The sequence below is a fragment of the Ammospiza nelsoni genome, chromosome 4 (assembly GCF_027579445.1).
Source record: "Ammospiza nelsoni isolate bAmmNel1 chromosome 4, bAmmNel1.pri, whole genome shotgun sequence".
Lineage (NCBI taxonomy): Eukaryota > Metazoa > Chordata > Aves > Passeriformes > Passerellidae > Ammospiza > Ammospiza nelsoni.
Window position 1 is genome coordinate 18,706,575 of NC_080636.1, and position 14,199 is coordinate 18,720,773.

Here is a 14,199-nt window from a genome sequence, read left to right on the forward strand (position 1 = left end):
GTCAGAACCCAAGATGTAGATGTGGGTAAGAGTTTGAACAGTGTCATTATTTTTCATTCTTTTACATTCTTATAATGCAGGAGCCATTGTGTTGACATGTTCAAATATTGTCATTGTAAAGGATATAAAAAAAGAAGATGGAAAATTCAAATGCTGGTATATGAACCTTCCACTTAAGTCTAGAGAGGAGCTCAAAAAATACCTTGGGACAGGAAAAAAACCCAGGAGCACTGAAAAATACATTAGTCTTTCAGTGAAATAAGTAAGCCAGAACCTTTGGCTGGATTCACATGAGATTCAAATTTTTTACCTGAGGACCTGGGGACATGTTGTTCCTATAGATTTGGGTTCAAATCCAGCAGTGGGGAGTTAAATATCAAACAAGTCTTAATCACTTAAGCAAAAACCACACCAAATGTTGGGTTCCTTATGAACCTGCCAGGAAAATATGAAGAATCAAAAGTTATGGAGCTCAGAAATTTCATTTACTGGATGTAAGTCAGATTAACTTAAAGTAGCTGTCTCTTTGGCACTTTACACCATGAACTCATGAATGACCCTGGATTGATACAAAGAAATTTTATTCATTGATAGCAGCATCACTTATAAGCCTCCTAATCCTAAGGAGGAGTTACTCCTAACTCCTAAGTGGAGTTTTCATATCCATTTTCTTTTCAGGCTTTAGGCAAAAAGATAAATACTTAGGAGCTGTCTGCTGTAATTGTCTTGTGAAATAACTGAAGCCATGATTACTTCACCATTACGTTGAGTCATTCCCACATAAAAAAAATTTAATAAAGTCAGTGGAATAGCTTCAGAAGTTAGATATTCCTCAAAAAGAATGATGATATTTGAACTTTTGTATAGTGCCTGTCCATAATATGAGAGGGACCACAGGGATTTTTATCCATTATACTTCAAAAGCTTGTCAAAGATGAGCACCATAATTGATAATATCGTAAAAGGAGTTACTTGTGAAGGTTTCATGGATATAAAGTAAATTTCTAATTTGGCATCCTCTGGGAAGTCGTGTCCCAAATTATAAGGCATAGAGTATAAAAGTAGCTTTGATCTTTTAGAAAATTGACCATGTTGAAGACACAAGCAAGTAGAAAGTATAATTCAGACAATTTGTCATCCGGGGTTAGGATGTGAGGGTATATTTAATGGTTCTGCTCCATAAAAATATGAGAGACCATATTTCACTTTGCTCTATTCACTAGAGGAAAATGGGAGAATACTGATTTTTTTTTTCCACATGAATGAATATATCTATTTCTATGGAGTATTGTTAAAAATTAGCAATAAATGGAATTTATTCCATTCTAGGTAAGGAGGTAAGGTAAATTATGACATGGAGTTCATTATTAAGTAGTAGTTAATTTTCATGGCAAAAAATCCAAAGTTGGCATCACAGGTTTTCTTCTGATAGGTTAGAAGAATGGGGGCTTTTAATATGGATTATGCATTGTGTGAGTTATGGCCCAGGTAAACCCAATAGCATCTGCAAATTGCTTGCTGTCTGTCTCATAGTGGGTAAATGTAAAGACTTGGGTAATCAAAAAGAAAGATTTGGCTATAAAATTGTGATGTTTTCAGCTTTTATGTCTTCTGGAGTTTTGCTTGATTTTTAAATATTGAATTTCTTTTAGATTTCAGCTCATCATTGACAAGTGCTTTCACCATTTAAAGGTGAACCAGAGGTTTTCCTTTTTAAAACATTGAATGTCTCAAAGTGGAACAGACATCTGACATTCTATCTGTTGTATTTTCAGAGAATAACAGCTATAAAGCAGGCCCTGAATGCACACAACATCAGTTTCTTTCTGAGGGGAGGATACTGGGTCTTAGTGACTTTAGCTGACTCCGGTTCAGGTAAATATATAAATAAAGCTATCAATGGACCTACTTTTGGATGCCTGTTCAAGTGTTGATAATTTAGGGAGAAAATCATGTATGTGTACATATAACACATATGTATATATTTACTTGGTACTCGTTACATATAAATAAACATAGATGCCTATATTATTTTACAAATGTTTATTTTTGTATATATGTGTATATATGTATATATATGTGTATATATATGTACACATACATTTTCATTTGGTTGTTATTAACAGTCACAACCAAATTTTTTTTTTAATGTTTGCATTTTGTCATATCTTGTGATTTGTATCACGTGCTTCTTGCTTTTTCTGTGTAACCACAACATAAAGTAAATACCTCCACTGTACAAAACAGTGTTCTGGAGGAAGACCCAACGAGGCTTCAAAAACTCATCTGGTGATCTAAAAGCACTTTAGGTTGCACTGGCTGCTAAGAAAGCAGAATTTCTTTGCCTTTATATCAGCCATTAACTGCTGCTCTGACTACATGGGTCTAACAAGGCTTGCTGCATCTCTGCCATGTATCTCTGATCTTCTGATCAACTAATGGGAGGGTTGCTGTAGGATCTCCACATTACTAATCCTGTCCTGAGATAAATTGTGTTTTTTCTCTATTTAAAACAAATGGAAATGGAGTGGGGGCAAGGGGAATTGGCATTTCCTGCCTCCCTGGATTCACTGTTGATGGAAAGTGGTTGAAGAGAGTATGTGTGTATTTTAAACAGGGAGATGTTAAAAGGATGTTTTAACCATAAAGCCCAGCTTTGATTTAAATCTTTTATGAGAATGTCCTGTGATTTTTGTTTGTGTATTATCTCCCATAATATATCCTTTATTAATTTGTGTTGTGGGAGAACAGCTTTAGCCAGCCATTATCAATTTTTGTAAATTATGGTGTGATATTTTATCTGTCATCTCTCTGTAGAAAACAAAGCTCTTTTATCTAGTTTCTAATGTAGAACTGTGCTACAGTCTCACTGTGGTACCTTGTCTGGTGTAAAGGGTTGACATTTGTTTGCCAGCACAAAAGGGATTGAAAGAAGTCCATATTCATTCCGCCTTTAACAATGCATGACCTTGATGAGCTCATTTGTTGTTCAGAGCCTTAGTTTCTCCATCTGTGAAATTAATACAGCCCTGCTTTTGCAGAGCAAGTACTTAGGGTGTGTGATCACTTACTATGATAACTTTAGATTCCCTGAAAAAAACCCAAACCACCACTGAGTACCCAAATAATTAAATCTTCAAGATCTTGGGTTTTGCTGTTTGTTGCTTTCTATTTTTTAAATGCATCCTCTGTTCTTCAGTAACAAGTCACTAACTAATTGTGTGGTTTTGCCTTTCTGAAGAAGCCAGATGGGGTAAAAAGAGGTTGCAAAAACAACAACCAATGTTTTTGACCTGATAATTAAATAGAAAAGAATGCTCAAGAATGTGAATGATGTGGAAGGGGACATGCAAAACTGTTCTTTTATTTTGTGTTTCAGACTCTCAGAGAATTGGAGGAGGCAGTGGCTACTGGGCTATTGTGGTTCTCTTTGTTGTTTGTCTAGTTGCTGTTGGGGCTTTCATCCTCTACAAGTTCAAAAGGCAAGTAAACCCTAATCAATAGATGCATTTTAATAATTACATTTATCCATAGATTAGCAAGACAGAGTTTGTCATTTATAAAGAAGATTTCTTGAAGAATTGCAAGAAGTGCATCCCTTTGAAAAGTCATATTTTTCTGAACTTTTCAGACATCAAGGTACTGAACTGTTGCTTGTTTCACTTGCTGTGATCCAAGATAAATATCAACAATATAGGAACTATGGAGAGTTTGTTCAATTTGTCTGAATAATACCATCAAGAATCATAGCTGAACTAAAATATCATTCCTGATTAATTCCCTTCTCATTACTCCTAACAGTTATGAATAAGCTAAAACTATTGGGACAGGGAGTGCATCTGCAATGCTGATTTGCTTAAAAAAGTAGTTTTATCAAAGCATGTAATGCTCTGGGGCTTCTCTTTGCACACATTACATTTTAATTGCTGAGGCAATGTCATGGAAAATGACTGACAGAAAGAAATTAGCGTTAACTTGGCACTGGACTGTGTGGAGGGAAGAAATATTTCTGCAGGAAATATTTCTTCTGTGAAGGATATTCTCAAAACTGAGCAATGCCAGCCTTGGACAGTCTGATATGTCTGTAGACTGCAATTAATTTTAATCTGAGCTGCTCTGTAATTTAAATAATTTGTTGTTGTTCATGGGACAGTGTTATCATTGTCTATCCTATTGGCATTTCTGTATCTCTGGGGCATTCAGAAGCTGTTGGGTTTGAGCATACTGGAAACAAGCCATCATCATCATCATCATCATCATCATCATCATCATCGTCATCGTCATCATCATCACCACTCCTGTTGTCCTTCCTCAGTGAGGATTCATACTGATTTGCCTCATTTTTAGGGGGTGATTTTTATTTAAAACAAATACAAGTTTATAGAACTACTATCAGCATTAAGTTTGTGACAGCAGTAAATGAAGCTAGCATTAAGTAAGAGTTTGTTTAGCTAAAGGATTTTTATGTCAATAGAGAAAAACCCATTTTTCTTCAAGAACTTGAGTTTTTTAGAGTTCATAGTGACTGATTGCTTTAAAGGACAAAGCACAGAATACTGAATCAGCCTGTCTAAAATGGAATAAAAATCCATTTTGCTCTTTTAGGTGCCTGAAGCAAGGAAAAAACATAAAAATGGTTGATGTGATGTAATTATATTATTTCAATAGCAATACAATGGAGGATTTTCTGTTTGTGTTTCGATCATAAAATTTCCTTGTGATATCTTTTAAAAGCTATCATATTTATATCTTTTATTAGCTCTTAAATGAGAGCAATTAAATAACAGTCACAATTACTGCATTGTAGAAGTAGTATAAAATATTCAAGAAAGGAATAGAAACATATTCTTTCTTGAGTTCTTTCTAAAATAAATGCTCTATGAACTATTACTTTATAAGTGGAGCTTTTATTAAGGAGGAAAATACAGTAAAATTTCCAAATTGTGAGCTTGAATGTCTCTTGCACTTCTGTATATAATTCATGAAAATCATTTGCATTTACATTTGGGGGCTGGGGGTTATTTAGATGCAAGTGAGGACTATTGTGAGATTTATTCAAAAGTTTGTCAGTAGCTTGAAAACTGCTGTTGGCATTGATGAATGGCCGTGCAATAGTTTTCAATTTTAGTCTGTATCTTATCTGTTTCTGAGATATTTGAAAGAATCCTTTTTAAATAATACTGCTAAGCTATTCAAAATTGACAATTTTTTGATTGCATCCTTCTTTTGCAATTTCTTCTTCAAACAATATTAAGCACCTAATCAGTGCTGTGTTTCAAAAATCACTTTTTCCTCATGGGCTCCCTGTGAACTCCTGTCCCACCAAAATCTTGAATCCTTTTTAAAAATCTTTCCTGTGATGATGGAGATGGTTGATGCATTGCTGGATCCCTGTGGAGTGTTTGTTGGGAGTACAGTCCCTTTAAAGTCAGTACAGTGAGTATGTAAGTTTACAAACTGGTCCACAAGGACTGAGGCTATGAAATGAGTGTCCTTTATAGATATAAAAGTTGCAAGTTATAATACATTAAGGAGACTTTTCACTATTATATGCCTGGGTATTAAAAATTAATTTGCTGAAAGAATGCCATAGGCAATAAAAAATGTTCAATTTTAAGTGATAATTTCAGAATTACTGTGGCTTATGGTAACTCGGATAACTCAGGGAAATAGAAGTATTATTTAATTCCACAGAGAAATTACAGATGTGTAAAGTGTTGAAATGATAATACTGTCCATAATTATGATGTATGATTTACAAACCTAAGGAGGGGATGGAAGACATTTGGTGGTGCCTTCCCGTCATTCATGGAGATTAATATAAGGGTTAAAACTCCTTTTTTCCATACCTCAGTGAAACTTTTTTGGATCTTGGTTTTATCACTACACTGAATGGGGTCTAGAGGACCTGCAGCTAGCCTTGGAGCACATGTAAAGCAGGTGGTTTGCAGGAGACTGCATGAACAGGTCTTGGGCTGCTTTCTCTCTCTTTGCTGGCTCGAAGTTAAGTTTGATACCTGCAAAGATGCAAGATGGAAAAACTGGCTTGCAAAATAAGATGGAAACTGGATTGGCAGAGAGCTTACAGCTTCATACACGAGAGCATGTCATCTATTTACAGTGACAGAATTCAGACTTGTGATGAAAAAAGCAGAGAAAATATCAGGCCTTTTTGTAGACCTACAGCTTTGATAGAAAATGGCAAAACATGGCCAAACTGCCCCATGGATTCTGAATGCTGAAACATCTTGTCCCCAAGCATGCCCAAATTGTTCCTGAAGTCTGTAATTTTATGATCTGCTGGATAACCAGAGCTGTTATGGCTGTCTAGCTAATGATTGGACGACTGTAGGTCACATTTTATATGCTCTAATCCCAAATACTTATGCAATGACTAGGAAGACTGCTGCCCTCTGTTTTTACATGGTGTAAAATTGCAAATGTTTATCCTTCCATGTCTCCATTCCTGAAATTCATGCACCCCCCCACTTTATCTGATGGTTTCTTTGTGCATCCAGACACTTCCATAAAAACTAGTGCTGGAGTCCCCAGAGCTCAGCAAGTGACTTGTGGCAATCCCAAGCCATGGTTCATTGCTTTAAACAAAGGAAAAAAAAAGAAGAATCCAAAATGTTTTCAGAAACACAGAGGTTTGATCCTTTGTGATCAGAGTAGATAAGGACTTCAGATTAGGGCTATTTTTACTCTGTATAGGGCAAGTAAATTTCAAATGATAAATGTGATGGGTTTTTAAAAACTAATTTTAATGGTGTTCAACAAATGAGCTGTTTGGTTTATCTGAGCTATTGGTTTAGAAAGTTTAGGGGAGGAATTTTGAGCGTGGCAACAAGGAGCAAGGGGTCATTCCTTGCAGGTGAACCAACCTTGCCTGTGCAGGAGGAGCAGAGCTGCCAGCAGCTGTGGGTGGCGGGCAAGCCACGAGTGAAGCAGTGCCCTGCTCTGCTCTGCTCTCACTTGCTGACTATGGAAAGCACCACAGAGTGGGTGCCTCAAGCAAACAACATGTTGCAATACTCGCTAGTATGCTCCAGTTGTTTAAGCATCCAGGTAAAATGGACTGCAGCTGCTTATTTTGCCCACAACAATATGAAGCAGCTGGAAAATCATTTTGAAAAATCCAGGGCTGTTTCCTAATGTGGATCTGGGATCTGCGTATATTTTTTTATACCATGCCATCTTTACTAGATTTGGTTCAGTAAAAACACATTTCTTCCATTCCCTTTGAAACAATGTTTGTATTTTTTTTTTTTTTTTTTTGTGGTTTTCAAGCTGCCATCCAGAAAAAGATTTCTTCATCCTCTCAGAAGAAGCTTTATGGTGTGGGATCCTGGGCAGCAGTATAGAGAAGGGAAATAGCACTGTCTGCACCAGGCAAAGTGGAGGAAAGGAAAATTATATTTTAGCCACATCAAAGCTGCCATGTAATCATCATGCTACTAGAGGAAGATCTGAAATCATAATTTTCTTATTTTTCATTTGTGTATAATAGCAGGATATTAGAGTAGCCAAACCAGAGCAAATAGCTGTTTTTTGTGCTTATGCATTTTACCTGGCTAATTGCAGCAAATTCAATTATCTGAAAGAGCATGAAAATCTTCACCTTTTAATTTGTATGCAAACTACTGCAAACTGCTTTACTACTTAAAGTTGCATGCATTGTTTTCACAAATCACCATGAATTGTCTTCACCCAGATTTATCCCATTTTGTGTGTATTCCTTTTTTGCCTGCTACTATCAGGTACCAATTTTGGTAAATGAACCCCCTCTTGGGTCATTTCCACAATCTGGAGCAGAACTGTGTTATCTTTCTGCCTCATTGACTTACTATCTCATTTTCAGTCTCTGAAGAAAAGCTATCTTTTTTCCCCACCTTGCTTATACTACTTTATGTTCCATGAGAGCAAGCTTAGTCCCAATCCATGCCTTTTAGTGATAAAAAAACAGGCACTAATTTAATGTTCCATAATATTTTATAAAAACATCCTCAGAAATCAAATCGCATGGAGAAAAGATTTCAGAAATGAAAGAGGCAAGTATATCAGGAGTGCCTTAAAGCACAAAGAAATCAGTCATCTGGACATTTATCCAAACATAATAAAGTCAACACCACAATAAAGTATTCTATTTAATGGATTATTATTAATTTTTTATTCAAGTTCCAAGAAAATGCTACATTATTCCATACTCTTTGCCATGTGAATATCTTCATATTTTTTATAATAAACTGAATTTTAATCAAGCCTTTGGAAAATAAATGAAGTTTCATAAAGGCGAATGGATATTTTTTCCACAAAGAAGGAATTGAAGCCAAATAAACTAGAGCTTAAATGAGTAGGAATCAATATCACATCCCCCTCCTGCTGTTCCTTCCTGCTGAACATTTCTAAGTGCTAACAGTTTGGGGTATGGATTGATTAGATTTTGTGAATAAAGGAAGGAAAACAGAGTAATTCCTGGAATAGCTTCTTAAAGGTGTGGGACCTGGAGAGCTTGGTGAGAATCATGTGCTGTGATGTTCTTTAGTAGTGGTCTGCAGAATTACATCTCTAGCTCGTATTTTTATGGTCCTCAAAGCAGGCATAATATTTCTCCTTTTTCATGATTGAAATAAAATGCTACAGGAAAAACAAAAGGAACTAAAAATGTAAACCATGGAGTGCTGCTCAGAAGAGGTAATTGTCTCCAGTGATGGATGTGAAGCACATGCATTTTGCAGATGAATTAAACTCCCAAAGAAACTATTGCATAATCTTCTTGTCTGTTCTTCTAAATGTGCTTTCAATTTTCATATTGCTGATACAAATCTCTTGGGTCAAATTTCATGTCTTGTCATGTTTTCACAGTAGTCTTTTATGTAGACCCAAGAATTTCAGCTCTGCCTGCTTCAAACAGTTACATTGGATTCAAAATTAGCCACTTCTTGAAGAAGAGCAAAGCACATCAGGGTACACTAGAGTTTTACTCTGTGTGAGTAGGGGTGGCAGCCTCCTTCCTGCATGTTCAAGAAGCAAAATTGCCAGAATCAGGCTCATCTTCAGCAAGGCTCCAGTATCCACATCCTATTTCATCCCACAGTGTGGTCATCCCCCATAAACAGAATATCCAGCACATGTGTTAAAAATGCCTCTTGAAAAGGCTTGGACTATCATTCCTTCAGGGTGGTTGAGTGTAAAACCACCATGAAACACAGAGAGATCTCTGTAGTGTATAAAAGGTCTAATGCCTACAGTGCATGTCTTCTCAAGACCTGTGATATTCTCCTCCCTCCAATCCATTCAATGTTAGTCTTTTCCAGGTAAGTGTGATAAGCAAAGGAAAGAGTGGAAGTACTGAGTACCTCAGAAAGACCTGCACTTAGCAGGATTGGGCAGGCTTTGGCGAGTGAGAAATAACAGTTCACTTTTTTTTTTCTCCTTTTATTCCTAAACCATAAGGAAGTGGTCTTAGCAAAAATACATTTAATGGTTGGTTGTGAATTTGAGAGGTTTCTTCATTCTCCCCAAACATCTTTACTAGTATGAGTTCTGATAATGGTATCTCTAACTGGTAAGTCATGCAGGAGCTGCAAGTTGAAGCCTCAGGATTTACACCAAAGGACACACTTTGTTAACCTGGTTTCATAGGCAGTAGTCACACTAGCAGCTCTTCTCCCTTTACTTAACTGCAAAGGTCTGATGTGCCATATGGCTTTGAGATGCTTAACATTTTTATTATGTCAAAATTGTTTTGATAATGCCATCGATGCTTTTCCAATCTGTCAGAAATAGTTCAGAGAAGGTTATTATAATTATTGTAGAAACATATGTGCTAATTCTGCAGATGTGTTACAGAGACATTCTTCTGGGTTTTGTTTCCCTTAGGCTTTTGATGGTGGACTGAAAGTGAACAGTTTGACAGGTTTGATGCAGGTCTGATTGAGAGAATAGTTTTCCACATGACCAGTTTCATTACCAGACACATTAAAAACAGTCTGGAGTTACTGGCCCTAGAGAAACAAAATCACAATTAATTACCTAATGTATTTGTTTTGGTTATGAGGAATGTCCTTCCCTCTTGCAAAAAGGCTTTTTTTAAAATCCATATAATGAAAGGAGAGTGATGCAGGGCTTGGCTTTACGAGTATGTTTTTGTTGGAGGAGCCCTCAGACCTGTTGTGATCATAATAACACAACATTGTGTCATCAGACCTTCTTTCCATCCTTGTCCTTTTCCTTTTGGTTTTGTACTACTTATAAATAATGGGATAAAATACCTAATTTTGATTTAGAGATGTAATTGTGTGTGTGTGTATACACATTCTTACACAGATATGTGTGTTTGTGTAGATATATAGGACTCAATTTATCTTTTAGATCGCTCAGATTAAAGGAAAGAGATTATCTTCAGTAATCTTTAATTTTTTAGTAAATTCCACTTATTTTCATTACTTTGATGCAATGGAAGTTGTTTTTCAGAATAGTTTGTTGCAGTTCGTTTTTTTATCTCAAATTAAAATGGTGCCCCTTGCTAAAGACGCCTTCTTGTGAAATGGCATTTAAAACAGATCTTCTTCAAAAGCCTAGAGAAAATAGAATAATCTGTATATTTATCCAGATTTTAAACTGCTGCTGTAATATGGAGCAGGAGATGGTTCCTTTTAGAGAGATGCCTAAAAATTAATGTCACTTTTTCTATTCTCTCACTGTCTAAAGGGGCTCAACAGAAACCACAGCTGTTCAACCCTGATTTTTCTCTTCTGCTCGTTGTTTTTCTTTTCTGCCCACTGTAATAATCTGGCTTTAAGCACAGACTTTGACAGCCATGATCTGCTGTCATGCTGCTCAAGCTGTCAAGCAGCTTCTGGCACTGTAGGAAATGGAGCTTAGAGCCTGCAGCTCCCTTATCTGAAGTGTCTGCTTGGCGCTTGGGAAAGGATGTCCCCATGTGCCTAGGCAGTCTGCAGGTGAGCACAGCTCCAGCACAAAGGGTATGGCTCTTGAGGAATGTTTAAACCATAAAATCTGCTGCAAAGCTACCAGTCCCTGATTTTTCCCTTTGAGTTGACAAAGTCTAATTTAAATTAATCTAGTTAAGAACCCCTTATCTTTATTAAGTCTTAAGCCTCTCAGTCTCAACCAGGGTGATAATTTAATAAGATGCTTTTTGTTTCTCTAGATTCCAGTCAGAGTGAGTGAATTATTGCCTCTTGTGGAGTTTAATTCATCAGTTCCCAGTCCAAACTTTATACTCTGTCTCCTCCAGTGCTGCCTGCTAAACTTAAGCAGCCTCTGTCTTGTGCTTCTATTGATGCCTGTTTATGTTCTTACTCCTTCCCCCTTGGCCCTGGCCTCCTGGCTCTTCAGTCTGCTCCTTTCCATTCCCTGTTTCCTGGACTTTTCTCCCTGTCCCTGATTGGCTATGAGTGCCATCTGATGCTATCACACTTCAGTGCTCAGGGAGATGTGATCATGATTGCAGCCCAGCTTAATGTATGTGAAGACACCTGGGATCACAAATGAACATCCACTGGGCCCTTTTATTGCTTGAATTCTTAAAATAGATTTTCTGTGGCTTTAGTAATTTTTTTTCAACATTGTCTGTTAATCTTAGAAATGGATGCTTAAATATTATGTTAGTTTGAAGATCCTGATAAGGCAGTTATATAAAACTGTTACAGAGAACAAAGAGTTGGTAAATTTAGGTTATAATCACAAAATTAAAGAAGGATTGGATTGGTGATGATGATTTTTTGTTCTGGAACAGCTTTGCCCTGCTGAAACTCTGCTCTGATGCCCGTGTGTGTATGACACAAAAGAATTCCATCCCAAAATTTTTTCTTCTTGTCCCATTTAGGAAACTGCCAGGCAGAAATGTCTACGCCCAGATGCACAATGAAAAAGAGCAGGAGATGACAAGCCCTGTTAATCACAGTGAGGACACCCAGAACATCATCCAGGGTGAGGAGTTTATTGATGATGATCTGGACTCTCAAACACTAGGTAACGCAAGAGGTAACTTCGTTTTTAGCTTATACATTTTCATAAGTAGTTGATTTTAAATTGATGTTTGTTTTCATTTTAATTCTTTTTCATTTTCTGTTCAGTCTCAAAAAGACGCAAATGGTAACATCAGTAACAAGGGATTATCTCAATCACCTTTTGGCTTGCTTGAGATACAGGCTAATGTATGGATGATGTGCTATATAGAGCATGAGTGCAAACATAGTAGTTTAACGTCAGGAGACTGACTTAGACAGTTTTAGAGATAAATTATATTTGGGATATAATCTGCAACAGTTGAATTTACTCAGTAATCCTCTGAATTAGTGGAAAATTGAGTTCAGGCCAGAAGGATTTGTAGAGTCAATGCTTCTGTGATTTCAGATGGATTGTATGGAGATCCATTGCTTTTTTTGCCCTCATACTCCAATGGCATTTAAAGTTTTTGTTATTAGAAACACTAAATTTATTCATATATTAGAAGTATCATAAGTCTTCCTTATTTAGCTGTTGATTTTCTAGTATTCATGAGGTGGTTATAAAGAACCCATGAGGGAAACTTTCTGTGAGTATGTCAGTGCAAATGATTTCAGTGTCAGGTGGAAGTGCATATCCTGGCACCCTGTGGTTAGTTTTAATGCAACATGGAGTTCTGATCTATAATACATTGTCTTCAGACTTCTTTCAGGTCACAGTCTGAAAACTGTAGGACAATGTAAACAACACCCAGTTCCATTTCTGGAAATTTGTTAAAATAAATCAGATGATCCAAAGCTTTTGGGATTTGTAGCAGTAGATTGATGGTGAAAGGCAATTGTAATGTCTTTGTGAACCCCAAGGAAGAAGCTGCACCCGAGGTAGCCTGGGCAAGACAGAACCTGGTCTGACGAGAGATTTTTTTTATTTTGGGTTTCACCTTTTCTGTTTGTTGTCAATGTCTTTATTTTCATTTGCAGAACTGTGTGTGCTTCTAGGTTCTTGGAGGTGTTAGCTTTGAACACAAGGGAAGAATCCAGCCTCTTGCTTTGCTTTGTGTATTTCTATCTCTTCTCTGACAACCTTGTGTATGAGTATCACTGCTTTCATTATAATTTTGCAAGACGACCTTTGCTGCTCCCCTGACTTTACCGGAGTTAGTTCCAAAAACAAACCTGGGAAAACAAAGTCTAAGTTAAATTTGTTTGGTCATCTTGTCTCCAGGGTCTTTAGAGGAGAAGCTGAATGCTAACAAGGTCCTTGCAGACATGCCTATTAAAGTGGAGCATTCAAACACCTCTAGTACAAAAGCATAACTTCTTTTAATGGTAGAAGATCCCTTGTGGCTTATTTAAAAGAACACAGCTTGGGATGCTCTAATAAAGAAATGCTACCCTGATTTGTAACACTTTTAGAATTAATCTCTGCTTGCCCTGCACTTGCTACTCAGAGGAAACAAAAATCTTCCATCTGAGCAGAGCATTATGTTTTGGTTGAAGAGTACAAGATATGATGTTTTGATGACATAAGAATGAGAATGTGATTTTGAGGTGATTTGTGCTTCAGCCAGGTTGTCTGCAGCAGCAGACTTTCCAGGAGAGTGTAAAAAGCTCATTTTTGTGGATCATAATCATTTGTATTTGTCAGCTACTGTACAGCCTTTAGACAGAAGATGTTATTTAATACCTAAAACTACACTCCTGCTCGCTCTACTCTTTTGTTATTTGCAATACTTTCCACTAGCTCCGGTATTGCTCAGTACTGCCAAGAAAATATTCCCATTAATGATACTCTATTTTATCTGGTTTAGACTATGAAACATGTTATAATCCCTGCTTTATATTAAATTCTGGTTTACTACATTATTTGCAGAAGGTTCCTATGCTATGGAGATCCCTCCTAGTTCTGGTGAGCTTTCTCCCTCCCTCTTGGGAGATGTCCATGCGCAGCAGGGAGTTACAGGCCTGGGTTTCTGTTTGTTCTCTCTCTTCTCATAACTTTTGAATTTCCACAGTACAGTATTTCCAGACTCACCCATCCACTTTTTTTGTTTTCTATATATTTTATGTTGCCTACTTTATCGCAACCCCCACCTTGGGACTCCTCAACACCATTACCTTGCAGTGACTCCTTCTGGGAGAAGTGGCAACTTGAACAGCTACAGAGTTCCCTTATTGCTGATGCCGGTCAGTGTCCAGTCCCAGGTCAGTGGCATGTCGAATG

At 37.0% G+C, this 14,199-nt stretch overlaps 1 protein-coding gene across 1 annotated transcript in view; it reads left to right on the top strand.

The window, feature by feature from the left end:
• The window catches only part of SORCS2 (sortilin related VPS10 domain containing receptor 2), a 536,229-nt gene that overhangs the window by 512,596 nt on the left and 9,434 nt on the right, over positions 1-14,199 (top strand). Inside the window, exons 25-28 of the mRNA XM_059470167.1 lie at positions 1,776-1,875; positions 3,380-3,482; positions 11,855-12,012; positions 14,101-14,180. Coding sequence (XP_059326150.1) covers positions 1,776-1,875; positions 3,380-3,482; positions 11,855-12,012; positions 14,101-14,180 — 441 coding nt within the window. The remainder of the gene's footprint in view (positions 1-1,775; positions 1,876-3,379; positions 3,483-11,854; positions 12,013-14,100; positions 14,181-14,199) is intronic.